Source organism: Lates calcarifer, linkage group LG6 (genome assembly GCF_001640805.2).
Source record: "Lates calcarifer isolate ASB-BC8 linkage group LG6, TLL_Latcal_v3, whole genome shotgun sequence".
NCBI lineage: Eukaryota > Metazoa > Chordata > Actinopteri > Centropomidae > Lates > Lates calcarifer.
Window position 1 is genome coordinate 12,721,236 of NC_066838.1, and position 27,071 is coordinate 12,748,306.

The 27,071-nt window shown below is 42.0% G+C and overlaps 1 protein-coding gene and 1 non-coding gene across 9 annotated transcripts in view; both read left to right on the forward strand.

The window, feature by feature from the left end:
- Positions 1 to 8,248, forward strand: part of scn8aa (sodium channel, voltage gated, type VIII, alpha subunit a) — a 45,729-nt gene extending 37,481 nt beyond the window's left edge. For all 5 annotated transcript variants that reach the window (XM_051071195.1, XM_051071198.1, XM_051071194.1 and 2 more), the window contains exons 22-27: positions 814 to 1,098; positions 1,436 to 1,489; positions 2,010 to 2,147; positions 2,242 to 2,346; positions 2,469 to 2,739; positions 2,845 to 8,248. In XM_051071195.1, the coding sequence (XP_050927152.1) occupies positions 814 to 1,098; positions 1,436 to 1,489; positions 2,010 to 2,147; positions 2,242 to 2,346; positions 2,469 to 2,739; positions 2,845 to 4,004 (2,013 nt within the window). In that variant the 3' untranslated portion in view covers positions 4,005 to 8,248. The remainder of the gene's footprint in view (positions 1 to 813; positions 1,099 to 1,435; positions 1,490 to 2,009; positions 2,148 to 2,241; positions 2,347 to 2,468; positions 2,740 to 2,844) is intronic.
- A 5,619-nt stretch (positions 8,249 to 13,867) lies between these two features.
- LOC108876511 (fidgetin like 2) lies at positions 13,868 to 26,638 on the forward strand. 4 transcript variants are annotated; one of them, XR_001960000.2, is made up of 9 exons: positions 13,868 to 13,922; positions 14,440 to 14,471; positions 14,756 to 14,816; positions 14,942 to 14,998; positions 16,152 to 16,216; positions 16,293 to 16,377; positions 17,108 to 17,182; positions 17,722 to 17,858; positions 18,033 to 26,638. It is a non-coding gene; the product is annotated as a fidgetin like 2 (transcript). The 4 variants fall into 4 exon arrangements; XR_001959999.2 differs by lacking the exon at positions 17,108 to 17,182 and having other exon boundaries at positions 16,282 to 16,377; XR_001959998.2 differs by lacking the exon at positions 17,108 to 17,182 and having other exon boundaries at positions 13,869 to 13,922.
- Positions 26,639 to 27,071: the final 433 nt, after the last annotated feature.

The window sequence follows — 27,071 nt, forward strand, 5'->3', positions numbered from 1 at the left end:
GTTTAAGCCCTCCTATTTAGTATTTACAAACTCTATGTAAAGGTAATATATGAGTTATAACACACTAAAAAGTAGATAAAATTGTAGCTGTAAGGACATTTTAAGTGTTTGCTAATTTACAATATTTGCCAACAAATAATAGTTCTCCTATGAAGACATTGTACTATATTGTCATTCAGTATCTGTTTATAGAACAGCCTCTACTTATGGGCGTCCACAGAGGGAGTTATAGTTTATATAATAAACACGCTAATAAACACTCATAGCCACATTATAGTGTGTTATTAACCATCTGTTCCATGTTTACATACTGCTTGTAAATGCTTGGTATAAAATCATAAAAATTCATAACATTATGATGTTTTACGTAATAAAATTGACTCTCACAGAATTTTGTATAAATGTATTTGCTTTGGTACACGCATTTGTGTGTATGTGTGTGTGCTCGCGCTCGAGTATCCCTTAAGCATCTCCAGCCGTAAGCTTCAACAGATCAAAGAGCATCTCAGAGTCACATCAGCGCTGCTCTAATTAGGACGGGACTGAGTGATACAGCATTCCTTCCCATTAACTCCCCACACTTCAGTATGCACATCACGGTGGTGTGCAGTGCTGCTTCTTAGCGAAATGAAATCATAATAGAATCGAACTGCTGCTCTTAACTCCACCTGTAACAAGCGGCCGAATAGTGTTTCTAAGTACGAAGTGTTAATGCCATAACAGTATGTAGTGTCTTGTCTGAGGGGTTAAATGAGATGCATTTGTTTCCTGGTTCTCACACTGTCATATCCTGTCTTCCCTGGTCTGGTCTAGGTGGTAGTCAACGCCTTGGTGGGTGCCATCCCTTCCATTATGAATGTGTTGCTGGTTTGCCTCATCTTTTGGCTGATTTTCAGTATCATGGGGGTCAACCTGTTTGCGGGCAAGTACTACTACTGTTTCAATGAGACATCAGAGGAATACTTTCCTGTTGACGTGGTCAACAACAAGACCCAGTGTGAGGCCCTCATTCAGGCAAACTATACCGAGGTCAGGTGGAAGAATGTCAAGATCAACTTTGACAATGTGGGCGCTGGCTACCTCGCCTTGCTGCAAGTGGTGAGAGTGTCGCTCCTCCTCTCCTCTATAACTCCATTTCTTGTTTCATGCTAACTTGATTTCTTTTTTCATTTTCCTATGCACTTTTCTGTTTTTTCTGTTCCTTCAGATTCCATTTACTTTCACAGTACTCTGAGGCGGTTCCTGTCATTATGTATATTTGTATGCTTCTCCATGCCCTTTTCTTCATCCACTTATTTCTTTCCATGCACAAGCTCTACCACAGGACATGCATCAGTTTGAGTTTGAGTATTCTTTGATTTCATTTTAGAATTTTCTTAGTATTATTTGTTTTTGGTTACTACAAATGTATTTAGCCATGTTTCTCTTTTGAAAGGCCACGTTCAAAGGCTGGATGGACATTATGTATGCAGCTGTGGATTCCAGAGAGGTATATTCATTGCTTCTTCAATAAATATTTGAATTAATAAAATGATTAATTTAAGAGTATCTCACTATATGCCAGATTATTAGCGAGCAGGTCTTAAAGGAATAGTTCAAAATTTTTGGAAGTATACTTAATCACCCCTTTGCTGAGAGTAAGATGAGATATACTATACCGATATACTAAGTATGAAGCTACAGTCACCACCCAGGAAACTTAGCTTAGCATAAAGACAACTAAGAAAAGTATTTCTTAGAGGTGCTATCCAGCAGATTTTGCTTCCATTGGACAGAAACAGACTAGCTGTTTCCTCCTTTTTCCAGTTTTTGTGCTAAACTAAGCTAGCCAGCTGCTAGCAAGTAGTTTGATAGCTATCATACAGGTATGATAATGGTATTGATCTTTTTGTCAAACTTTTGGCAAGGAAAATGGTTTAAAAAAGTGTGTTTCCCAAAGTTTTAATAATTGCTTTAAATTGTGTAAATAAAATACAATATTGTGACTGAACATTGTGACTCCCTCTAAGGTGGAAGACCAGCCTGACTATGAAGTCAACATCTATATGTACATCTACTTTGTGGTTTTCATCATATTTGGCTCCTTCTTCACCCTCAATCTCTTCATTGGTGTGATCATTGACAACTTCAACCAGCAAAAGAAAAAGATAAGACCCGTTCTTCCTCCTAATCCCATATTTTGAGTTTCCTTTAGACAGTGCTAGAATATGATTATAACCAAATCTTTGTTTATCCCTTTACTTTGGAGGTCAGGATATCTTCATGACAGAGGAACAGAAGAAGTACTACAATGCCATGAAAAAACTGGGGTCCAAAAAGCCACAAAAACCTATTCCTCGACCACAGGTATTGTTTTTTTCTTGGGGTTGCTGCTTTTGACCAAATGTTCAGATTGATCAACATATGACGTTGTTAGTTGAAACCTCAGTAAATCTCATTTTCTTGCTTTGTGTCCTATGCCCTCATAGAACAAGATCCAGGGAATGGTATTTGACTTTGTGACGCAGCAGGTTTTCGACATCTCCATTATGATACTCATCTGCCTCAACATGGTCACCATGATGGTGGAAACAGATGATCAGTCAAATGAAACAGAGATTGTCCTCTATTGGGTCAACTTCATCTTTATTGTAGTCTTCACCACAGAGTTCTTGCTGAAACTGTTTGCACTTCGCCACTATTACTTCACCAATGGTTGGAATATCTTTGATGTGGTGGTGGTCATCCTCTCTATTGTCGGTGAGTGAAAGACTTGGAAGAAACAAAGCGGTTGTGATTATGTCACAGGTCTGTTGTATTCTGAATGTGTTCTCTTTATTTATGTCCCCTTTTCCTCTCCCTCAGGTATGTTCCTTGCTGACCTCATTGAGAAGTACTTTGTGTCACCAACCCTGTTCAGGGTGATCAGGTTGGCCCGTATTGGTCGTATCCTCCGTCTGATCAAAGGAGCTAAGGGTATACGGACATTACTCTTTGCTTTGATGATGTCACTGCCAGCACTGTTCAACATTGGCCTACTGCTCTTCCTGGTCATGTTTATCTTCTCCATCTTCGGCATGTCTAACTTTGGCTACGTAAAACATGGTGCGGGCATTGACGACTTGTACAACTTTGAGACCTTTGGCAACAGTATGATCATTCTGTTTATGATCACCACGTCGGCTGGATGGGATGGCTTGCTGCTGCCGATCCTCAACTACCCACCAGACTGCGACCCCAACCTGGAGAACCCTGGTACATCCGTAAAGGGCGACTGTGGTAATCCCTCAGTGGGAATCTTCTTTTTTGTCATGTATATCATCATATCTTTCCTGATTGTGGTCAACATGTACATTGCCATCATCTTGGAGAACTTCAGTGTAGCCACAGAGGAAAGTGCTGATCCACTCAGTGAAGACGACTTTGAGACCTTCTATGAGATTTGGGAGAAGTTTGACCCCACTGCCTCTCAGTTCATTACTTTTGCCAAGCTGTCTGATTTTGCCGACGCGTTGGAGCACCCACTTCGTGTGCCAAAGCCCAACACTATAGAACTAATTGCCATGGACATGCCCATGGTGAGTGGCGATCGCATTCACTGCCTGGACATCCTGTTTGCTTTCACAAAGCGTGTGCTGGGTGACAGCGGTGAGTTGGACATGCTGAGGCAGCAGATGGAGGAACGTTTTGTGGCAGCCAACCCCTCCAAGGTGTCGTATGAACCCATCACCACCACCCTCCGCCGCAAACAGGAGGATGTCTCTGCCAGAATTATCCAGAACGCCTACCGCGCTCACCTCATCAGGCGCGGCATTATTTTCAAACGCCACACTTTTACTAACAATAAACTTGAGAATGGTGGGACCAACCAAGAGAAGAAGGAGAGCACACCATCCACAGCCTCTCTGCCCTCTTATGACAGCGTGACCAAACCTGACAAGGAGAAACAGGACGAAAACAAGGAGGAATGGGCAAGGAAAGAGAAGGACAAAAACCAAAAAGATGAGTGGGAATCCAAGTGTTAGGGTTCAGTGACTCTAAAAATCCAATAAAACACAGCGAGATGAGACTCTGAGTCCAAACCCAACAAATGTAGAAAAAGTGATCATTTGCAAGTAAGAAAAAAAACAACAAAAAGATACAAAAAAAATGTTTACAGACTCAAATACTTCTGAGGCAATGTGGTTTCTTATGTCGTCAAAGACAGCTGAACCAAACACAATCAGTTTACCGTGGAACTTTTGCTGCATAGTGACCAAGTTCATAGAAATGAGGAACAAATACAAAATGAAAAACAGTGACTCACAGTGTGCTGGCCAATGACACACATTTCTTTGGGGACCAACTGCCAAGGCACAGAAATCTCTGCTAGATGATTGGAGAATTGCAAAATCCCTGCCACCACCAAGCGTGGAACCCCTGCAGCAAAGCTCCAATGCTATGGGACCGGATCCCACAGATCCCACTAGAACTGTGGTAGCAGTCTAAAGGAGGGTCTGTAACAATGAGTTTACCATGTTTATGAAGAAGAAAACAATAATCAACCAAGCAAGTTTAGTTAGGAAGGAAACACTTGCGAGGGAGGGGTAAACCCAGAACTGCAGACAAAGATTTTTTTTGTTTGTTTGTGCTGAGTATACTTGCATCTTTACATTATTTGAGCAGCAAAAAAAAAAAAAAGATAACATTTAGCCCATGTCACTAGTCTTTTCATCTCCTCTTTGTTATACTGACACTGAGAAAGACATTTTCTACATGGGCTTTCACACTGACCGGGTAGGGGTCATTAGTCATTGTTTTGACTTGGGCTGAAGGAGACTTGCTCAGACCGAGTTCCAGATAAATAATAATTATTGTGCTCGTTCAATGCATAGAAATGACTTGCATGAAGGCATGTTTTGATCAGGAATCATGCATGAGTAATCATAGTCCACAAGACACTAATTCTCAGACCACTGCAGTGGCTTGACTATAAGTTTGAGGCTGTCCACTGGGAAAATTACCAGAACTATAAATGGAAAATGAAGATTATGGATAATGATATTTAGAATACTGGGGGAATGATATTCGTATGATCCCACTCTTCACTAGTTTTGTTTGACCTTAATCTTTTAATTCAGCCCTTCATCAAAATTTTAGGTGAATGACGGATGTAAGTGCTCAGAGGCGAAGTTTCAGTCTGATCAGCCAACAACACGAACTAGAAAAGGTTTTTTTTGCTGCTCTGAATGTGAATAGTTTAGAAAGAGTGTGAAGTGTATGAGTATTAGGAAGCAGAATATCCTCATGTTGAGGATGCACAGATTTGGAGGGCCAGTGTCAGTAGTCCTGAACCAAATCTGGGGCTTACATCTCTTTGTTTACTTACATCCATCCTACAGTCACTTTCCTTACTTTCCTGTGGTCCCTGTTACGGCAGTGAGAGCAGGTGATTTTTTGCGCCAAGGAATCCATATCTGGCACCAGCAAGAGTCTGGTGTGTTCAAATGTCAATAGGTATCCCATCTACTGTTGTAGTTCCTGGAGACGGGACAGAAACATTTTGCTTTGTTTTGATATCCATTTTGTTTTGGGCTAGTGGAAGAACAGAAAACCAGTTTTAGGAGAACAAATTAGACAGTATACTTTTATAGTTTAATTTCCTCTTTTGTACTGTGTCAGATCCACATCAGAATTTCCCAGTGAGTGCTGTCTTAGGTGGTGCTTTTCGGACAATTTGAGTTACCAGCTTTAGAAAAAAAAGCCTTGAAGTCCTTCTCTGATATCCTTGTGATGCAATCATTCTCAGAAAAGGCTTTGATCAGTGAGAGTGACACTGACCATCTGAAACAGCAGAGTTAGCAGAGAATTATCACAAGGACATGCCTTGTCGTGCCTAGCATGTATGGAAGGTGGGTGGCCATGAAAAGGGCCTGTGGTTTTGTCTGCAGAATCAAATGGATTTTGTCTGATATTGCTGGGAGGTGGACGGGTGATAAATAACACAGTATAAACATGGACCAATAAATAGGTAGAGCCCCTCCCTTCAGGGTTTTAGACTGACTGCCATGAGAAGAAGAGAGAAACGCTAGGGCAGAAGAAGAGAATAGTGCTTTGGTCTGAGTCAGAGCGCTGAAAGTCCCATGTTTGTCAGTGTATCATTGTGCTTTTGTGGGACCTCTTAAACACTGTGTGATGTTGGACCCAGGCTCGCACCATCTTTTCACACACTTGCAGGCTTTCAAACGCTATCACCCGCTTCAAAAATAATTAGCCAGAGATGGAGGTAGAAACCTAACACTTGTTGAGATAAAACATCAGCAGGCCTCACATTGACGCAGCTATGTTGTATAATAAGCTTTGTGGGTGTTTTTCATAAAGAAAAAAAGAAAAAACCAACAACCTGAGGCTTTGTCAAGTGGTTGACAAGACATAACTGCCTCCTTTATGTGTTCCTGCCATTTCTTTTCTACACAGGAGTGATGGTCCTATTTATAAGCGGATGACTGGACATAATTCTGGCATCCATTGTCACACCACTAATGCCATTTGGTGTGCTTAACACTGCCTGTACCAGAACCCCCTGTCTGTAACAATAACTGAGGTCTGTTTACAATTTGAGGTCTCCGAATCAGTTTGGCTGCTGCACACTGAAACCAAATACATTCCCAATGAGAACCACAGGAGGAGTGAGTAAATGTCATCCAATTTACCCATGCTCATCTTGGATGTAATGTTTTAGAATGATACATTCACACTTGAAAAAAAGAAGAAAAAAAAAACAAGCAAAAAAAATGACAAAAAAGAAAAAACAAAAACATATATATGTACAGTGCAGGCTATGATGTAAATGGCACAATCGCTGAAAAAGAACGAACTTTTTGAGAGAAACTATAAATATTGTATTATATTATTTTATTTTACCGGCATGCTTTGTTGTGTTTTTTTGTAAATACGGAATTTTAAAAATGTTACTACTAATAATCAAAAAATGAATAATAACAATAATATAGAATGGCTTCCAGCTATGCCCTTTGTCACATTTGTTACCTTTTGGATTTTTTGAGACACTTTTCACTTTGTTGACGGAAATTGAATGAAATATAGATATTATATAATACAAAAGATATATACATGTATACATATATGTCTATATGTATATACATAAAACAGAAGAACACTGTTTGTCACATTTGATTTATGTGCAACACGTTCAGTGGATGTCTAAAACTGGTTGTTTCCAGCACCCTTCTATGTTGGGGAATAGCTCATATGCGATGTTACTGGAGCTGCTTGCCATGGATTGTAGCCTGATCATGATGAACGGATAAATAACCAGCACATTACTCACTTACTGTCATATCTCTCACCTTCACTGAGTATTACAGGACACACCCACAGTCACAGACACACACAGGTGACTCTCCTCTCTGCCCACCAACTTTTACCTGTGATCTCTTCCCCCAGAGGATGTCAGCTGGTGTGACTGACTGGCCTCATCCACCCTGAATCGGTTCCTACCCCAGGGCCTTTTCCTCCCCCCGCCATACACACACATCAGTGCCATTACAACTCAACATGCATACAATCATGTACTTGCTTTTCATCCGTACATTTTTTTTCTTTTGATGAATGGTTTGTTTCTAGTGTTCCACTCAATGGCATGTGCCTTTTTTCTGCTTTTTCTGCGAATTTGGATGTCGATGCCACACTGAAAAAGAAAAAAAAGAAAAACAACAACAAGAAATAAAAAAAAAAAAAACATGTTTCCAAACTGTGGAGGGTGGGGGTTTGAGGGTGAGCACAACATTAATCAGGGATGTCGAGTCAGAAATACTGCCGGAGGATCATCCAGACACCCCACTTCATCTTAATATTCAACAGTGTGTGATGTTAACAGAAAAACAGCTAACTCAAAAATGTCCTGTTCTTAGTGCTATGTGTGTCACCCACTTGGCTTGTGAAAAAGCAGCTTGCCTTCTATATTTCTGTTTTAATTTCTTCTATTCTTCTGTTTCCATCTGAAATTTATTTTTGTATCAATATTTGATTATAGGACTCATTCTTTTTTAGCATGGTTTATTATGGGCGTTTTTTCTTTTTCGCTGAAAAATTAAAAAGTGCTTTTCAAACTGTTGTTATCATTTGACACCGTGATAAAAGAGGATATACAGTACAATATGATGGTGTGTTGCACAACCACTTGGACTCTTGGTAAGAATATATGAAAGATTGTCTTCATTTGAGCACGAACCTTTTTATTACCAATAAAGCAGCCTTCCAGTTACAACCTGTGTTTGTTTCTTGCTGAAATGTTGACTTCTGAATATCTTTGGGTTTTTTTTTTTTTTTTTTGGTTTTCTTTTTGCCTTTCTGAACGAGATTTATTGCAGAGCCTTTCCCCCTCTGCTTTCCTCCAGGCAGATTTCAGTCTCATTGTAGTCACTTTAAGTAGTGGTCACCATTTTGTGTGGATTATTTTACTTTTGTGGTGCTGTATGGGGATGCAAGTGGATTACAAAACATCCTGTGAAATGGAGCTGAGTGGCGCTGTGGTAACAGGGTCGTGAAAGGCAGCCTTTCAAACGTAATGGACTTATTGAATTTGTTAAGAGCCCTGTGTTAACATCCCCCTCACAGGCAGAGGATGGACTATAGCCCCATTATGCAGTCCATCTGTACTGCGATGCCCCTGTTTGTGGTCTTGCCATAAAGTAAATAGCTCGGAGGTATGATATTACAGTGGTCACCCCCATAACCTCGCAACTTCATGTGAACAGGGCTGGGATAGCCATGTTGGGAGATATTGATCTGCTGGTGCTTTTTCTCCCGGTGGTTTCCCTGAGAAGGGGGGGTAGGAAGGTAAAAAAAAAAAAAAAAAAACCTTTTTGGCGAGTAGGTGGAATTGTATGTAAATGATGGATGGAGTTGTCCTCAGGCACCGCAGACACTCAGGAGAATGGCAAATTCTCCATCCCCTTTCGCTCATCCCTTCCTTTCTTTGTCACATTACAAAATTTTTGTCTCCCTGGATTCTGTCTCTCCCTCAAGTCACATGGACTCTCTTCAACTCCCAGCATCTCCATCCTCCCCCACCCTTCCTCTACCTCCCTTTTTGTATGTCTGTGTGTCTCGCTGTTATCTGTCATCTACACATGCAGGCAATGGGATTCTGCTCCTTATTATTGACTATCGACCCTGCTGCCATGCTCCAGGATGGCTGTGTGAGAGTGTAGTGAGGTGGAGAGGAAGGAGGTAGAGAGAGTGAGAGAGAGAGAGTGAGGGGGAGTCAGGAAGGGCGGGAGGGGAGAAGGTAAGGAAAAAGCGAAGCGGAAGGGAGGTGGTGGAGCACTGCAGTGCAGATAAATTAATGCAGCAGTCGAGGCTGAGTCAGCAGCACACTCCCAGTTTGGCCCAGTGCCTCCATCAGCTTGTGCCTATGCACGGCTGCCTAGGAGACCGGCTCCCCCGCTTCAGAGCCCCCACCCACCAAAATAAGGACATTTCAACCTAAAATTAGGCTCGTTAATGTCATCTCAGAGCGGTAAAGCGCCGACGGAAGCCGGCGTTTGCTGCGCGCTATGTATGCAGAAGAGCTGTCCGTGGTGCTGTAGATCGTACAGGGGAGGACGGACCATCTCTGTTGCAGGCCTGAGAGGCTTTTTCTGGGTGGGGCTGCATCGGAGGAAGGCAGCTCTGGCCGGCGTGGAGTTAAATCCAGCCATAAAGATGCGTTTAGGTGTGCGGAGGAGCTCGACCTAATTCGTAGACAGCCACACCTACACCCCCCACCTCCTCCTCCTCTCCCTCTGCTCGCTTTCCTCTCACCGCACCTCCCTTCCTCTGAAGCAGCTTATGTTGCCACATAGCATGTGGTTTCTCTGTGGGTAGACCTGGACGTGGCTAAATATAACGATTAAACGTGTCATAGTATTTGATTAGTTTTTATAAAAGTAGAAGCTTTGGCGTTAATGCACGTGATGATGACACTGAATATTGTAGTTGTCCTTTAATCACTAATGAGAGCAACACATCATTTACAAGGGCCCTTCACCCATTGCAGAATAATGCTTGGATTATATTTCTGTACCACTCTCATCTCTTTCTTCTGTCCCATTTTGCTGCAGTCCTGCTGGTAGATGTCAGTATGTGCGAACAGCCAGCAGTAAAAGGGGGTTTTCCTACTATCTGATCCCATTTCAACCCTTGACTGAGATCAGAGGGTTGTGCTTGTGCTCTTCTGGTGTTCCCTCCCTTCCCTCCCCTCCCTTGTCCTCCCCTCCTCCCCTGGTCTCCTTTTCTCCCCAGAGAGTCGGACTGAAGAGGGAGGACAGAGCCCAAAGAGGGAGTTCTCCATCATGGCTGTGGCCAGAAACCAAGACCGCCCCACCACCACCACCACAGCTGCACCCCTCACATAACTCACATTTCTCAATGGGGGACGAGGTAGACCCCAGGCCGTTCCCAACACACACATATACATAAAGACCTACACCACTACCAGCAGTTATAGCCTAAAGCTTCTCTCCACCTACCTAAAATCCACCAGCCCCTCCTTTCTCACTGAACATTAACTCCATTACTTACTGTATTTTCTGCTTGCTTCATTGCATAACCTTATTGTGCAACAATGTAAATCTGTGTGAACAAAGTGCGTGCTATATACAGTCTGCACTGCAAAAGGAAACAAAACAGATGCCTTTACACCCACACACAGCTTTTTTTTTTTTTTTTTTTTTTTTTTTTTTTTTTTGAAGATTTCCCAAATCAGACTGAACTCTTTGGCTGCCTGATTTGCTGAACAACAGCACCCACCTCTGGTCAACCCCATGTATGTATGAACGGTGTGTTTAAAAAAAAAAAAAAAAAAAAAAAAAATACTGCCTCATGTATTATTTTACTTTGGATAGAATTGACAGTATCTATCATCAATCTTCAATTTCAATACAAAACATTGCAACTTTAAAAGATTTTATTCTAAAATCTTAAACAATTTGAAAATACATTTGTGTGCATCACAACATCAAAGGCAAACAGGTGCATTCACAATGCATTCAGAAACAAACTGATTATTTCAATTGTTTTTTTTATTGTTGTTTTTCATTTTGCATCTTAGTTTATTCATACTGCAGAAAATCAAAATCAGATGCAATAAATAAATAAATAAATAGTTAAATAAATAAATCAAGTCTGCATTTTGTGGAAGACATGGGTATGACTGAACATGGCTGTGCAGTTTCTTCTGAAATAACAGTAAGTCTGCAGAGTAATTTAAGCTCTGAAGGAAATAATTCTGACATTTCAAAATAACAAGAAAGTTGAGATAAGAAGTTGAACATTTTAAATTTTTTTTCATCACTGTGTTGCTTATCATGGAAACAGCAAAGTGCAAAATGTACCCCCTTTTTTAAATCTGAGAATACCTCAGAATAAATAAACTGACCAATATTTAATATTTTGTTGCAGAGGACTCGTCTTTTCATATGCTGCTGGATGACATAAAGCAGTAACAAGTGCATATATTATCTTGAGTGTCTTATACTTCTGGGATGGGAAACAAGTCCTCATGACATCTGCAAAACACATTAAACAAAGTTAAAATAGGGAAACAAGTCACACAAAATTAAGATACATCTCATCTAAAATATCGATACAATCTGCGACTCCTTGCAGCACAGTGATCTTGAGTCACTCTACACTACTTGTTTATGTGGAAAAATATGGACTAGTATGAGAAACCATCAAACAACTCTCTCTCCTATCATTTGTACATAACCCTCTGTAAAACACCTGCTGTAACCTACATGTTACCGCTTTTCTCTCACACCGTCACCAGAGAAGCAGCTTTGGTAAAAATGTTGCTTTTCAGCTCACCCTTGTCGCTTGGTGCTCGCCAGCCACTCCACAAAATCTTTAGCCTTAATCTTATCAAGATAGCGGGTGAAGTCATTGGTGAATGTCCCGTCTGAATGCCTTTTAAGGTTTCGGATGATGTTTTGTCCCTTTTCCATCTGATATGAATGCCATCTAAGAATAGCAGAGCTGATATTCAGTCAGTTTCAGTGCTAATCATGCTGCATTTTTCATATACATATTTCACAACCAGACATCAAACATTCTATTTTCAGCAAAAATGGCTACATTAACAAAACAATACTGAAGCTGTCATGTTACAACAAATTGATTTCATGAAAAATCTCCATATAAAATATAAAATTTAACAGTGCTGCAAACACACCTTGCTGGTCTGGTTTTATCTACCACCATCTCTTTACTGCTCGGACAGAGGAATAGGACCAACATAAACCACACGAGTAGACTCATCCTCAGGTCACCTAGACAACACATGACCAAGAACACAGATACATTGTTTATCCTGCTAAATTAGATTAAAAAAAACAAAAGAAAAGACAAACAAACAAACAAAAACTGTATTTTTTAGGATAGGTTCAGGTCTGAATGATCTGAAACTCACCTAGGGAAACTTTGACACGTCTCCAGTGAAGTGCTGCACTTGCTTCTCTGGTGCACATGCAGTGTGATATTGATGAAGCCAAAAAGAAGCTCCTCTGCGCCTTAAAACAGCACCTTGAAGATACACTCGGAGTGCACTAAACTACAAGTACTGATTCTCTCTGTCACTTTCTAAAGACAGCAGGTGTCCCAGTGTGACATGTAGGTCACCTCTCACATCAGATGACCCTCTTCCTCATTACGGTGGTCTGGATAGAAGCTGATCTGAACTAGAATGGCTTGTACTCTCCACACAGGTCAAAGGTCACAGCCCACTCTGACTTACTCAGACAGTAGCAGGTGTGGGGAAATGTTGTTCTGGTGTATGACGCAAGCACATTACTTCTAAACTGTATTGTTCATTTCTTTAATATTTGAAATCTAGGCTACTGAGTGTATTCAGCACAGTCTTCCACGACTTCATACAAACTAATTTGAGAACACCAGGGTTGATATTTTGTTTCATCGTTGCAATGTAGTAGGAATTTTTAATGAAAGCATAAAAACTAAAAAAATATGGATGAAACAAATGGGTAGATTTATTTCATGCTTCTGTAAAATCAGAGGAAACATGTTTGAGATAATTTTGCCTTGACTCATGTGGTTTTCTCCATATTTGACCCAGGGAAGAACACCAACTACAAATTAAGTGCACAATTTAGACAGAGCATATTGTAGTTGTAGATAATCAAGCAATTCAGAAATTGTCCCCAACGGCATGTGTTTACATGCATGCAAGAAAATTCTTACATGCACAAAGGCATGTCATGTTGTGTAGCTTGTAAATGATCAAACAGACATCAAACTGGCAATCACCATCACAAACACAAATTAAAGGAAAAACCAACATAAGGTGTCCTAGTAAGATGTTGAGCCACCACGTGTGTGGGGGGGTCGGGTTGCCATCGTGGAAGAGACCACTTACATCAGGATAGAAATCACAGGATAAAAGTAATTGATTTTCAGTGACCCTTCCCTCTAAGGAGACAAGTGCACCCAAACTTTGCCGGCAAAATGCCCTCCACAGCATAACTGAACACACCCTCTCGTCCACTGGGCAAAACTCCAACTCAGAGGCGCTCAGCTGGGGGCTTTTGAGTTTTGGTACTATTAATCTTCTTCAGGGCTTTGCTCACACTGCTGAAATGGCCTCACTGTTCTTCCTGAAAGTGATGTGTTCTTACACAGCAAAATCACCAGAGTTAAAATTCTGGTGTTAGGGCCCTTTAGAGTTAAGAGTTAAGATACTGATGTTGGTTCTGATAGAAAGAGCACTGTACTGGTGAAAAATCATAACAATGTCGGCGTGACATTGCAGAGTTTGCGGTATTCAACACCTACAAGTGTTTTTTTTCCCCCGAACATCCGGGTATTTGGGCAGGTACACTTGGAGGGGAATTTGAAGGCAGCCATTTTCATTCACTCGCGTCGAGCATGAAAAGGAGAAGCTGGTGAGTGTCTCATAACTAAAGCTTGCCGTTCTGTTGCCATTTTGCTTTAAAATGTGCTCACGTTGGCCTGTCATTTTAATTTTTGCATGCACGAGGAAACTTTTTTATTATATTAACGAGTGGCCGCCATTGTACTTGAACTTTAAACAGGCATGCCCAGACAGTCCACTGAGGATGAAGTTGATGGATAGCGTTTGTTTCAGTTCATCTTCCTAATGGTCAGCTAGCAAAACTCTTTTTGTAAACTGACATGACTGTGACCCTGTGTTTTTTGTCTGCAAAAGCGCGCGCTGTCTTTCATTAATGTTATAATAAACTACTGCTGTAGTCAAACCGAATTAATTAACTGGCGATTATGACGTGGGAAACCGTGTGCTCAGCGGATAATATTAGGATGTTTACAGATGGAGATTAGTATTGCTTGTTTTAAAATTGAGAATAATTCTGTTGTCACTTTTTTCTGGACATTGCCTGATTTCCTGTATTCAGTTCATTGACTTTTTCTCATTCTTTACAGGCTCATTTGTAGATGGCAAAGTGATGATCAAGGTGCAGTATCTAAACTGCAAGAAATGCATCAAATTACAAGCTGCTGGTTTTGAGGAATTCATTTCTGAAAGACTGACTGGCTATCATACTTTATGATTTAAACAATTTCCCATGTTGTCTTTTAACCTCAGCACTTAGTGAGAGAGACGTTCTCCATCACTGTGGCAGCATAATGGCAGAGTTTCTAGCATGGTTGATTTCAAAATCGGATCCACAGCAATTCTGTAAATGAGGTTAATTGTTTTGTCTTCTCTTAAATTCCGGTGCATCTCTGTCACCTCCAGAGTTCTCTGAGGAGGTCTGCCAGGAATCACAACAACGGTGAATCCTCAGAGGATCACCCAGGTATTAAATTACAGGCCAGCCATACTTTTTAAAAAGTCCAACCTATTATACCTTCTTGCTTCTGGAACTGGCAAGCAGGCCATCAGTACTTGCTACATTGTGACAAGAATCTCATCCCCTGCCAGGGACCTACATCATTGGCAGCCTTTGATGAACTCTCTAAAGGGCACTTCGTTTTCAGTGTAAGTTACGATGATGCTCTCAACAACATGTACACATTCCTCCCAACAACAGCCTGTAGTATTAATGTTGATACCACTAAAGAGAGTTAAAAGGTGAAGCTGAAGTCTATGAACAGCTAAGAGTCAAGTTCTTAAACAATGTATTCATGCAACGTGTGTATGTGTGATGCATGTGGTGCAGTTATTCAGCACTTTGTTTCTTTAACAATGTATAAGTGTCATATTTGTAGACCCTTGCATGATGTACCTAGTGCATTATTCAGCATAAGCTTTACTTTTTGGTTTGCTTTTCATGTTGTTAAGAATATGCATAATGTTTCAGTTGTTACACCCCATGACTTGAGATACCTCAAGCTCTTTGATGTCCAGATATGTTATGGTACAGACTCATTTTTCTTTGTATTTACATCACATTTTTGCATTGTATAGGGTAAACAGCACTTAAGAGCTACCTCATATTTTGGGCAGTATTGTACAAGGTTATTGCACAGGTTTGTGAGTGCCCTGCACCTTGTCAAATTGAATGTGAAGCCCTTGTTTAAAGGAAAAATAAGGTATTTTTTTCCATTGCAGTTCTTTTTGGAGTGATCATTGCACATTGGTGGTGGGAGTGTTAGAGTAACACTAACAGATTTAACATTTATTTCTCTAATAGTGTTAATCCTAGAGGACAATGTAGTCTGTAACAGTAGTAAACACTGGTTAAGTGTACATTTTCCTTTTACTTTGAACACCAGTTTAGTGTTCCGGTCATCCATTGTGGTGTTAATATTTTTATGCTATTGGAGTTTGTTAGTTAACACTGTGATAGTGTTAATATATTAACACTTTCAAGAGTGTTAAATTAACACTTCACCAGTGGTTCCCATATAAACCCTGGCTCAGTGTTAATTTATATTTTGACGGTGGTAAATTAGCATTTTCAAATTTGTGGTGTAGGTGAGTCACAGCAAGGTTGTTTGCTATATTTATTTATTTATTTTCTATTGTTTCTTTACAATAAAGTTATGTCTGACTTGTGTAGCCTATATTTTCTGTTCAAAACTGACAATTAAGCTGTAACTATGATTTAAAAATGAATTATTTAAAATGTTCCTGTCACAACCAATGAAGTATGAAGTTAAATAAATTTTTAAATGTTCACTTTGAACAGGAGCCTGTAAGGGCAGGTGCTTCAGCTGTTTACTGACCTTGAAGCCCGACCTCTTCCATCTCAAGGTAAGATTTAGTTGTAGTTGATTAAATATATGTAATCATGCTTGTTTTCCAGCTTCTGTGTGTAGTGTACTTTCAGGCCTTGGCCACTAGGTGTCAGACTTGACCACAGGACTGTAGCGAGGTCTTATGCTGAGGGTCCCATCGCCTTAACCTCCAGCGCAGTGAGTTTGTCAACCTTTTGTTGTTCAGATTTTAGGTTCCAGATTCTTAAAAGCCAACAATTTTAACAACTTGACAAATCTTTGTCAATTATCTGTTTTTTTTTTTTTTTTCAAGAGCATGCAGGGAGCTGCAGATGGGTCATACAAGAATGCAGATATATTTTCAACATTTAATTTACTTGTATTAAAGAGGAAACTAACAAGTATTTATTGAGGAATTTCTAACAGTTTTTTCAAGCAACCTCAGTGTGGGTCCCAAAATGAAAACAGCAATTCTACCCTTGTATCTGCAGTCTTAAAACTCTAAAGACCTGCTTAGTATGGACCTTGATTGTAAATTGGAGTTTTAGATGCCTGACATAAGGATGGATAAAGCAAATGTTTTACCAGTGTGGTCAAAGAAGCTTTGGTAGCATGTTGGGATGGTGCAATAATCTAGAATTCATAAGAAATGTGCTGGATCCTTGGAGAAATATACACACACCTACCTTCCAACTCATACTCACCACTCTCCTCCAGCGTTACCCCCAGGGAGGGAGGGTATGAATGTTTGAGTCTATATTCGATATATATTATCACTAAGAGAAGATAGGGAGTTCAGTGCAGGGATCATATAGCTGAGGGTCATGCTTACAGGGGCTGCAATGCTGTTCTCTCTGGTACTGCTTGATAACTTGGTGCTGATTGATACATTAATATTGCATTGATCTGCTCCTTCTCGTACACACAGGGGCACTCCTTTACAAAGCATCACTTAAAAGCTATGTACAAAGGAGAGGTCTTTGGTGCAGCATCGAGTTTCCCAGTGAGTTTAGTGTTATTTTGTGCTTGATCCTATACATTTATATTTATTAGATAGACAGTTTTCTTTTTGCTTTACCTCTATTTCAGATGGTAACTGTAGTTTTTGTAGCAGCCAGTTTCTCATTATGTTTTAAAATCTAGGACATGTGGTTCATGTGAATGAAAAGAAAAATAATGTACCTATCATCAGGGTGGATGTTATATAAGGTGTGAGATTTACACTGAGGAGAATCTCCCACACAGTGCTCCTATATAGATCATGTCTCGCTAGGGGTTTGAGGGCAACGTCTGTGAATCACAGTGGATGCTACACATTAGACAGTTTATCTGTAACAATAAACACCTTCTCTGGCAAAGTATAACAGGTCTTTGAAACACCACAAAAGACAAAACAATAAGGCTATCACCTATAAACATCACGACTGAGGGCAGTGGTTTAGCCTGAGATTTTTCCTTCAATTTATTTGGGCTGTTAATGATAGGCTATCCGATTCCTATCTCCCTTTCCTGCTCTTTCCCCTCTTGTGCTCCCTGCTGTAGCCTGGAGGACTGTTTTGGCGAGCATCTGGAGGAAGGCCTGTTGAATAGACTCATTCTTGCAGGGCCCCTGTGCTCCAGCGAGCGCACTCGGGGCATGGACGCTCAGCCACGGTCCACAGAGGAGGGAGAGCGAGCGAGTGAGTAGTGGGGGGTGGGGAGGAGGGAGGAATGAAAAGGAAGCCTTGAAAAAAAAAAAATAAGCACAGCAGCTTACGTTAGCTGTGAATTTTCTCTCAGTGCATTATTTGCTTTCATGTACTACAAAATATCCTTTTTTTTCTTTTTCCTCCATCTCTTTCATTTTCCTGCAGATGAAATGGAGGGGAGGCCCGGTGGTCCCTTGCCTCCTCAGACCACAACAGGAGGAGTTTGATTCTGTTCTGCCTCATAACAGGATCTTAAAAACTGAACAATGCCCCGCAGCATGGACCCCGGCCTTGTCTCCATGGGGGGTGGGGTGGTGGGGCGTAGCTGACTGCTGGCTGACTGCTACACCACCATGTCAGCTTGGGTGTGTGTGGTTGTGGAGCAGCTGCAGAAGTCTATTTTCAGCAGATTTTGGAGGATGCTTGTGGACAACTGTGGTCTCAAACCTCAACCACCAAGTGATTGCCTCGTACCTTTTCATAGCCTCATGTCATTTCCTTGCGTTAAAGAAAGAGCAAGAGAAAGATATTTCTGAATAGTTTCATGCTTTTTATGTTAATAGTGAATTTAAGAGGCTTCACTTATTGATTCAGTCTTTATATGATTTTCAAACATCTGACTGCCATGATAAGAGCAGGGGGAGATTTAGTTCATTCAGTGTCATTTGTCCTCATGCATCAACACTCCAAAAATATTTCAGTAATTTTCTCTGTCGGTCAGTCACAAGTAAAATCCTCTTGTAATCTGTGATGACAAAATTTGACTGATGTAACTCATTCAGATTTGCTTTGAAGATGTTGACACTTCCTTCCCTATTGATTGTGTGGCTGTGAATCTAAGACTGCTTGTCTCTTGCCCTTGTTGTTTGCTGGTTCAGTTTTTAGATCAATGTGTTTGTGTCTGTGCGTGGAGAAGCACTGGCTCAGGCCAGAGCTGGTCTCTAGCAGGTAATGGGATTGTAAGTGTCTGGCAGAGATGAGTGGTAATGAAATGAGGGGCCAGGACTGTCAGAGCGAGAGATTTTAACTGACAGCCGCTCGCATCAGAGGATACACATCGTCTCCTGTGTCATTTGTGTATGTTTTTTCATACCTGTGGGAATGCATGTGTATGATTACGTGTCTTGGCGCACATGCAGACACAGTGCTTTCACAGACTCGCTGCTCCTGCTGTCAGCCAGACAGGATCACATGAGTTACTGTTTGCTAACTGTCACTAGCTCTGTGGGTTTGCAGCTCTGCCACTGTGGTAGACAGAAACCTCAGGATGACAACATAACTGCAGCATGTTACAGCAGGGAAGGCGTGACCAGCTCCTGCATTTTCTACTCTGCTGATAGTTCTTATCTCAGAGGGCAGAGAAATAGGGTAATGCTGTCCTGTGCAGCTGTCAAAACACCCATTCTCTGTCTGTTTTCTTGATGCATGTTCCTGGGAGATAGAGCTCAGCTAAGCTGTAAGAAAGAGGTTATGGATTGTCATAGTACAAATTGTAGTCCTGTAGGAGGTGGTGACCATTTGGGCTATCTAAACTAAACCAAAAAAGCATTTTATCTTCTTGTTGTTATATCATATTCCTGCCAAATCCTTGCAAATACTCCCTGGCCATTCTGTGAATCGTCCTCCTTCTGTTCATGCTTTGAAATCATCATATCAGTGCATAAGCCCTATATGTATCCCATTGTGATTTGAGTTGGAGAGCAGAAATGGCAGATTAGTCTTAAATCCGCCCAAGTAGATTATCCACTCATCTCTAAAGCTCATGCATTGAGGGTTCCTCATAATTGCCGCTTGCGGTTGAGGGGGCAGGAGTGCCCAGCTTACCCACGGTCGGGAGAGCAGGACCGATCTGCTTCCACAGTGCCATCCGTGTCTACTTATTAAAAGTGCGGTTGACCCCGGTTTTTCCCCCGTGTGCTTCTTCCTATTGTGTTCTGTGTGATTGATGTTGACTGGGGTCACCTAAGCCTTTGCGGGGGATCATGGCACAGTGCGCAGGGGGCTAAATGTTTACATGCATTCATTTGACTTTACCCAGGGGTCTGCTGGCCCAACTCAGGGTCATCCCATGGATGGGCAGACTAGGCCATATGTCATGCTTTTCTCCACCACTGGACTGAAGGTCAAACCCACCAGGTTATGGAGGCTAGTTAGGAAGAATAAATACTCTTTGTGGGCGGATCCCTACCTTGTGTTTTGGCTGTGAGCTTTCAGCTGTGACACCAGACATGGCTCTTAACATGAGTGGGTTGGGGAACATGTATGACACTAATGTTGCTTCACTGTTGACATAAACCTTCTTAACATGACAGAAAAATAGGCCAGTATTGTGTTCAGTGTTTCAGTCATGCACTTATCAGGAGCCAAATGTGACAGTAAAGAGTGGAGATGAATAATTGGTAAATAGTTGAAAAAGAGAATACAAAGAGCTCCAGGGAGTAAAAGTTAGACTACGCAACAACAGGACTGACACAAACAGATCTTTTTTCAGCAGTGAGAGCAGAGGTGAGGAGTCAGATGGAAATTCTGCTGAAGTCACTGTAACTAAATATGTAATATTATAATTAGATAATGATATATAAAATTATATAAATTAAATAATTGAACGAAGCACCTCTTTTATTTTTTCTTTTCTTATACTAACCAATGGATTGATTCAGGCACATTAAGCAACTTCAAAACAAACATTCCCATATGTACAGCATACCCACCATCATCTTCACAGCACAGGGTATTGTTCATGGAGCATCTCCTGTTCAAGTCTGTCGTCTGTCCTCACTTCCTGTCACCTCTCCACATAAAGGCAAATATGCCCCCCCCCCAAAATAACTGTATGTAGCTGTTTAGCATCTGTGTTAAGTAGTGTGAAGAATGTTTTGCTTAATATGTGGAAATTGGATTTCTAATGTTCATAATGACCTGCAAGTGTCTCCCATTATTGGCATAGTTGGTGGTTTTGTGCTGATGCAGTGTTTAGTTTGGGGTCAGGGCAGCAGGGCTTCAGACAGTACAGCAGAGAGTTCCCGGGTATTAAAGCGGCGGCTACATCTCAACACTGTTATAATTCACCAAATGATTTAACCGCCAGCCATTGATCCACCTGGTAAACATTCATTGCTTTCAAACAGATTTTCCACTCTGTTTAGAGATCTTTCTTTCTGTCTGTCACTCTCTTATGCTTTTGCATTGGAATGCAAGTGTGTGTGTTTGAAGTGAATGTTAACAGGCAGGCGGGGGTGGGGTAACTGATTGGAGTCTGAGCAAGCGAGTGTTGCTAGAATGTGGTTAAGACTAAGAGAAGAATAGGACAGAGAACAGACAGTGTGGTGGTAAGACATAGAAATGAAGGATTGTCTGCTATTTCTCTCACCCATTAACCAGACAGGGCTATTGTTGCGCTCATTTCCCACTGGCACACTGTTGCTGTGACTGACAGCCCGACAAGCCGCCTCTGTAGGTCTGCCACATGGTGGGCTGCTGAATGGGGAAGGCAAAACGTCACTGCTTTGTGAAAACAGCTTACCTCAACTCTTCATGTTGTGAAAAGCTTTCACCTGTGTTTCACTTAACACTTTAGTAATTGCTTTTGCCTCTCAGCCCTGAGGCTTAAAATAAAATGTGAGTGCTGTTTTTTGAAGCCATTCAGATAATTACAAATCCAATTGATCTTATTTTTTATTGATTTCTAACTTGGTGAATGTCAGATTTCATGTAGTGGTCTTGGTGACTTATGTAGTACCTGTGTACTTCTTTTTTGTGCATAGTTAGGCTGCTCTGTCTCTAGTAATGGCTGTGTATTTATACACTCGCATGCACGTCTTAGTATGTGTGCTACCATAAATGAAAGGCTGGTGGGAACAGCAGTGTCTAGTGAGTAGAACTTCTGGCACCCCACGAAGAGTCCCTCTTGAGAATTGTAGCTCCAGCACCACCTTGAGAGTCTTCGTACACACCCACTGGCCCGGCACAGCCAGGGTGGCGGCGGGGGAACGCTCGGCGAGAGACGAGGCGTGTTGAACGGCTCTCACAGGCGGAGGCTGTCTCATGGAATTCCAGAGCTGGAGCAGGAGGCAGAGAGGAGGCTGCTGGGGAAACAATGGTCAGGGACATCTGTCATGCGTGGCTGCACTCCCCTTCGCTTACAATAGGTCCATGGGACCAGCCAGTGGCTTTCTTTTCTCTCCCCTCCTTTCCGGGGACACTTCTGGCACTTACAATGGGCCTTTTGTCCCCTCCCCGCTTTTTGCCAACATTTAACCCTTCGAGCCTGCTCCTTTTTCTGTCTCTGCCAGAAAACAAAACATAGTTGAAACCACGACTATTCATTCACCTCCCTCTGCTTCTGTTTTTCATTATGACTTTTGGCTCCGTCTCTGGCTGTGCACTACACTCTTTGCATGAATGTGTCGAGACCCTCTTTATTTGCTGCATGTGTTTGTGAGAGCAAATGAGACACAGACAGAGGATGAAAATTATTCCTGCATCCCTCATCCTGGTCTGTACACAGGAATAAAATAAAAGCCTCACAGTCCATCGCCTTCCCAGTACCTCCACAGATCTGATTTCACCACACGAGTCCATTGGCTTAAGTACAACGTGACAGTAGCCTCTGGCACCTGAGTCACTGTACTGGCTCAATATGCTCCTTAACCTCAATGGTGTCCTCTTCCAACCAGACCCATTGTGTTTCAGCCAGGAAGCCATGTTCCCAGGAAGCTTGGCCACTAAGAGGTTGTCATCACACACTCACTGCCCGTTGATGCGACACAAATCATTTCCCTTGTGTGATACCTGGCAGTGTGTTGAGCAGTCTGTGCACATGAATGACAGCAGTTTAGGTACTGTGAGTCCTGCTCAGTACCATTGATTATCAAACCCATGACAACATTAGGGCTTCAGCTCTGCACTGGCTGGGATGTAATTATACTTGGATCCTTGGAGCTGTCTCTTTCTTAGTGTTTTCAACATCAGCCTGATGTAAATTGCAAATTGATTTTTTCCCCAGCCTCTCATTCTTAAGGACTTAAGGGGTTCAAGCTGGTCTACAATTGATTGGTCAGATTGCAATTTATTATTGCTGTCAGCAACAAGACTTTTCAAGGGGAAACTTGGCAGTCCACTGGGTAAACTGAACTCATCACCTCTGTTGTGCCAACTTGGCAAAGCAAAAAAACAGCTGTGTATGAAGACTAATATCTCAGTTATTGTATACACATTATCCCCTTTAGCATAGTGTGGGTTGACTAAATGTGTGTGTTGCCCTGCTGTGGATATGACAAGCCTTGAAAAGTTACAAGGTTAGGTGTGCATGACTTGGGAGTAGAGATTCCACATCCATCACAGATCTAATTTACAGCCCCCAGTGCCTGTGATTCCACTCCCATGTTTCACCCGTGCCTGCACAGTAATGGACTGACTGGCAAGCTGGACTGCTGTGTCCCGTCCTGGCAGCTAATTGCTGCCAGCTGCTGGAGGTCGGGAAACAAAGGGCCGTTTGAAAAGGTGATCTGTTGATTGGGGAAGCTGCCCACCCTCCTTCAATGGGATGTGCATCACATGAGATGTGGCATCTGTGTACAGCACTGCCTCCCTCTCACACATATCCCCGGGGCCCAGTGCACTGTAACAACACCAGCCCATCTGTGTTTTGTAAGTGGATAGCCAAATGAACTCAAAGAGTGAAGAACAGGACATGAATAAGGTGAGGGTTGTGCAGATCATTACATGAGATTGGAGGGAGAGGCTGGGAGGTGTGTTTTATTAGTGTCATGATTCCTGCCTTGACATTTTTGTAGTTATTTTATCACATACATAGATTATATTAGTATTCACAACAAATGAAGAAAGCAGCTACATACATTTGGGGTCATCTTATCTGGGTTTTCAATCTCTGCTGGTGTACATACCTTTTTAACTAGTTCTAAAAGGAGGTGGAGAGGTTTTAGGAAGCAAATATTTCATGCGAGTCAGAAGTTGTGTTGATATGGAAGCACGTTTCGTTGGAGATAACATTCTTGTCTTTTCTCTGTCAGCATAAATATTTAAGCAAACCTGTCAGTGGTGCTCCCTCCTGCCTGGTGCCCTCGCGGAGGAGGCTGAAAACAAGAGAAAGAAAGAGGGGGAAAAGAGGCAGAGAGAGAAAGAAAGATAAAGGCCCCTGAATGATGGCTGTCTGTCAGCATGGCTGTAGTCTGTGGCTATAACCAGGACCTCTCACATACAGACAGGTCCTGTGTGTGTGCCTAACACCTCTCAGAGCTGTCTGTCTGATTGAACGACCCTCCAGGCGTCCTGTTATGACAGCTCTCTCTCTGCCTTGAGAGACCTCATCTGGGGCGTGTTCTGACAGGGCGGCTGCTTGGAATAGCTCTGATGAGAGGCAAGCACAGACCTCTATCAGTTTGCTGCTGCTCCCTGTCACTCTTGCTTTCTTTCTTTGTTTCTGTGTGTGCAGGCGTGTCTGCTGTTGGTTGGTGTAAGTGAGTGTATTGCTGTATTATGGCAATTAAAAAAAAACATGTACAGTAACAATGTTTGCATGCACACAAATATATATAGATGTGATGATATGATATACAAATCATGGTAGATGAACTGCAGTTAAGCTGTGTGGTTTTCTTTACTAGAGTGAAAGATTTGTCCAACCATAACCATAAAACATTTACTATAACATGTAGGATTATGTCCTCTTATATTTCCTTGCAATTCTGCTCTATCAGCCTGAAATTGGAGTGGATATATTCGTGTGACATCTGACAAGTCACAACATGTGGTCAGTTTACTGAGTACAGTTCTGTGTGTTTACAACTACGTTCAGCCTTCAGGCATTTTGGACCTCACTCTCTGTACAGGAAATCACAGCTTTGAAAACCAGTAACTGTAACAATCACTGGCTTATGATTAGTTGATTGGAATATTCAAAGTATGAATAAGATTAAGATCAGATTATTGTGTAGACTTAAGAATTTTTTGTACAGCAAATTAGAATTATTGTTTTATACAAAAAAACATCTGCTTTTGTTAGATTTGAATATCAGCTATTTCATAATACACATTTGTATGGTGCTGCCACAACAATATAACTATTCAGCAAATAAAATAATACAGAAAATTAAATGAACTACACATTAAGTCATACCTCTGCAGCACTAGTTCTGACTGACATTGTGAGAGTGAGATAAGAAGATCAGAGCAGTAAAAATGTCCTTGACAGAGCTCTGGCCTGGCTGTAGTTAACAGATCAACCAGCACCATCTGTGACAACCCTAGAAGCAATTATCCCATATCACATCCTTGCTGACCATCTATATTAAAACCTGCTCACAACACCTGAGATTAACCCACACTCGCACCTCTCCTGCCATAATCTCGCCTGTCTGCCAGCCCTCGTTGTTCTCCTGCGTGGCTGAGCCAATAGCGTGGGGGCTGGTTCAGGGTCAGCCTGCACCTTGTTCTACGTGTTCAGCCAGTGCTGCTGCTGCCGCTGGCCTGGTCCACAATCAGAGCTATGGCTGTCATAAAATGTCCTATAGCTGACTATATGACTATAAGCCATACTATTATAGGCAGAGATAGAGAGAGGGAAGGGGGGCTTTGGCTGTAAAAGAAGCATCATGGACTTGTCCCTCAAATGGCATCTGAAGGTCAGTAGCTGGCTGCGGTGCTCCAGCTGTGCTCTGACACCATCTCAGAAACTGCCACTTCATTCAACCTTATTCTATAGTACTCTCCAACCACTGCACTTGGAGGGAGTTTTCTTTGCTATGTAAATGTGGTTTATATTTGTCATAGCGGTTATTTTCTTTGACCCTGATGCCAGTTATTCACCCTATGAGGTGTGTAAAGCATTCACTCAACAAACCATCAGTAGATTAGTCCCCAATTAGATGGCAAGACAGAACACCTGCAGAACTGCGGTATTTGAAGGCAAAGGCAAAGAGCAGTACATTTGAGATTTTGCTTTAGAAGAGCTGTACCAAGCAGAGGCACTTGAAATAAATCTATATGTCATTACTTTATCTTTATAACATTTCAAAGGAATATTTTCATGTGTTTCAGCACACTGCAAAGTCTTTCAGGTAGAGAGGTTTTCATTCCTCTCCAAGCACAGCACAATCCTCACTGTCTTACTGATGGAAAGATCAGTGTGTGCATGGCCGCTTTCTGTGTGCTGTGCCTTCAGCCTAGAAAATGAACAGACCTTCAAAGTGCAAAGGGCCGCATCGACCGTGTGCACACTTGTGATGATGTCAAAATGAAAGGTAGAGAAATGGCACTGACAAAGAGCAGAGCTACCATGGCTCAATGTAAATCAGAGGTGAATGGGGAGATGGAACTGAGTCCAACCTCATGCACATGGCTTGATTGTGTGAAATGTTTGTCGCTTGCTGCTGGACAATGCTCAAGGCCGGCCCCCTCCTTGTCCTCTGTCCTTGTGCTCCTAGCTGCAGCCTGTGAAAGGTACATTGAGTTGAGCTTACTGTATAATAGAGCATTGTATTGGAAAGGGAGACATCATACTCCTTCCACAAAAAGAACATGGTATGCCACATTGTTTCGTTGCAACAAGCAGGCTCCCGTGTGAGTCTGGGAAACTTAGTCTGAATGACTCAAATATGAGTGATGCAACTTAAAAGCTCCCTGTCTCTCAGTGAATGTTCTCCTTTTTGCGGGGGCCATTAAGCTATCAAAGATGTGGCCTGTGAAGAAATGAAACATTGTCCAGAGCTGGAGAATTCCTCTGAGCTGGGGGAGGATAGGGAGAGAGGGTGGTGGTGTGTGTGTGTGTGTGTGTGTGTGTGTGGTGGTGGTGGTGGTGGTGGGGGGGGTTGAGGTGGTTTGGAGGTAGAGGAGAGGGGAGACGATGATGATGGACAGACACGGGGGAGCCCCCCCAGTATCAAAGCAGCAGGAATGTCGAGCGGGCTGGTAGGACCTGGAACGCTCTTCTAACCCTCTGATCTGATGTGATGTGTGAAGTGGATGGGTGAGTCAGGGCTTAGCAGTGCACACAGCAACCGGGAGACAGAGCAGGGCCACAGACATACAGCTGGTTACCAGACTTGAACCAGCATTAGACCAGAAGAAGAAAAGGGGGGGTGGTTGCTTTGCTATGTGGACATTTTTTGTTACATGAGCATTTGTTATGCTTTGATGAATGCCCTCTTTTTGTGTTTTTGCAAAAAAAGCACAATACGCCTCAGA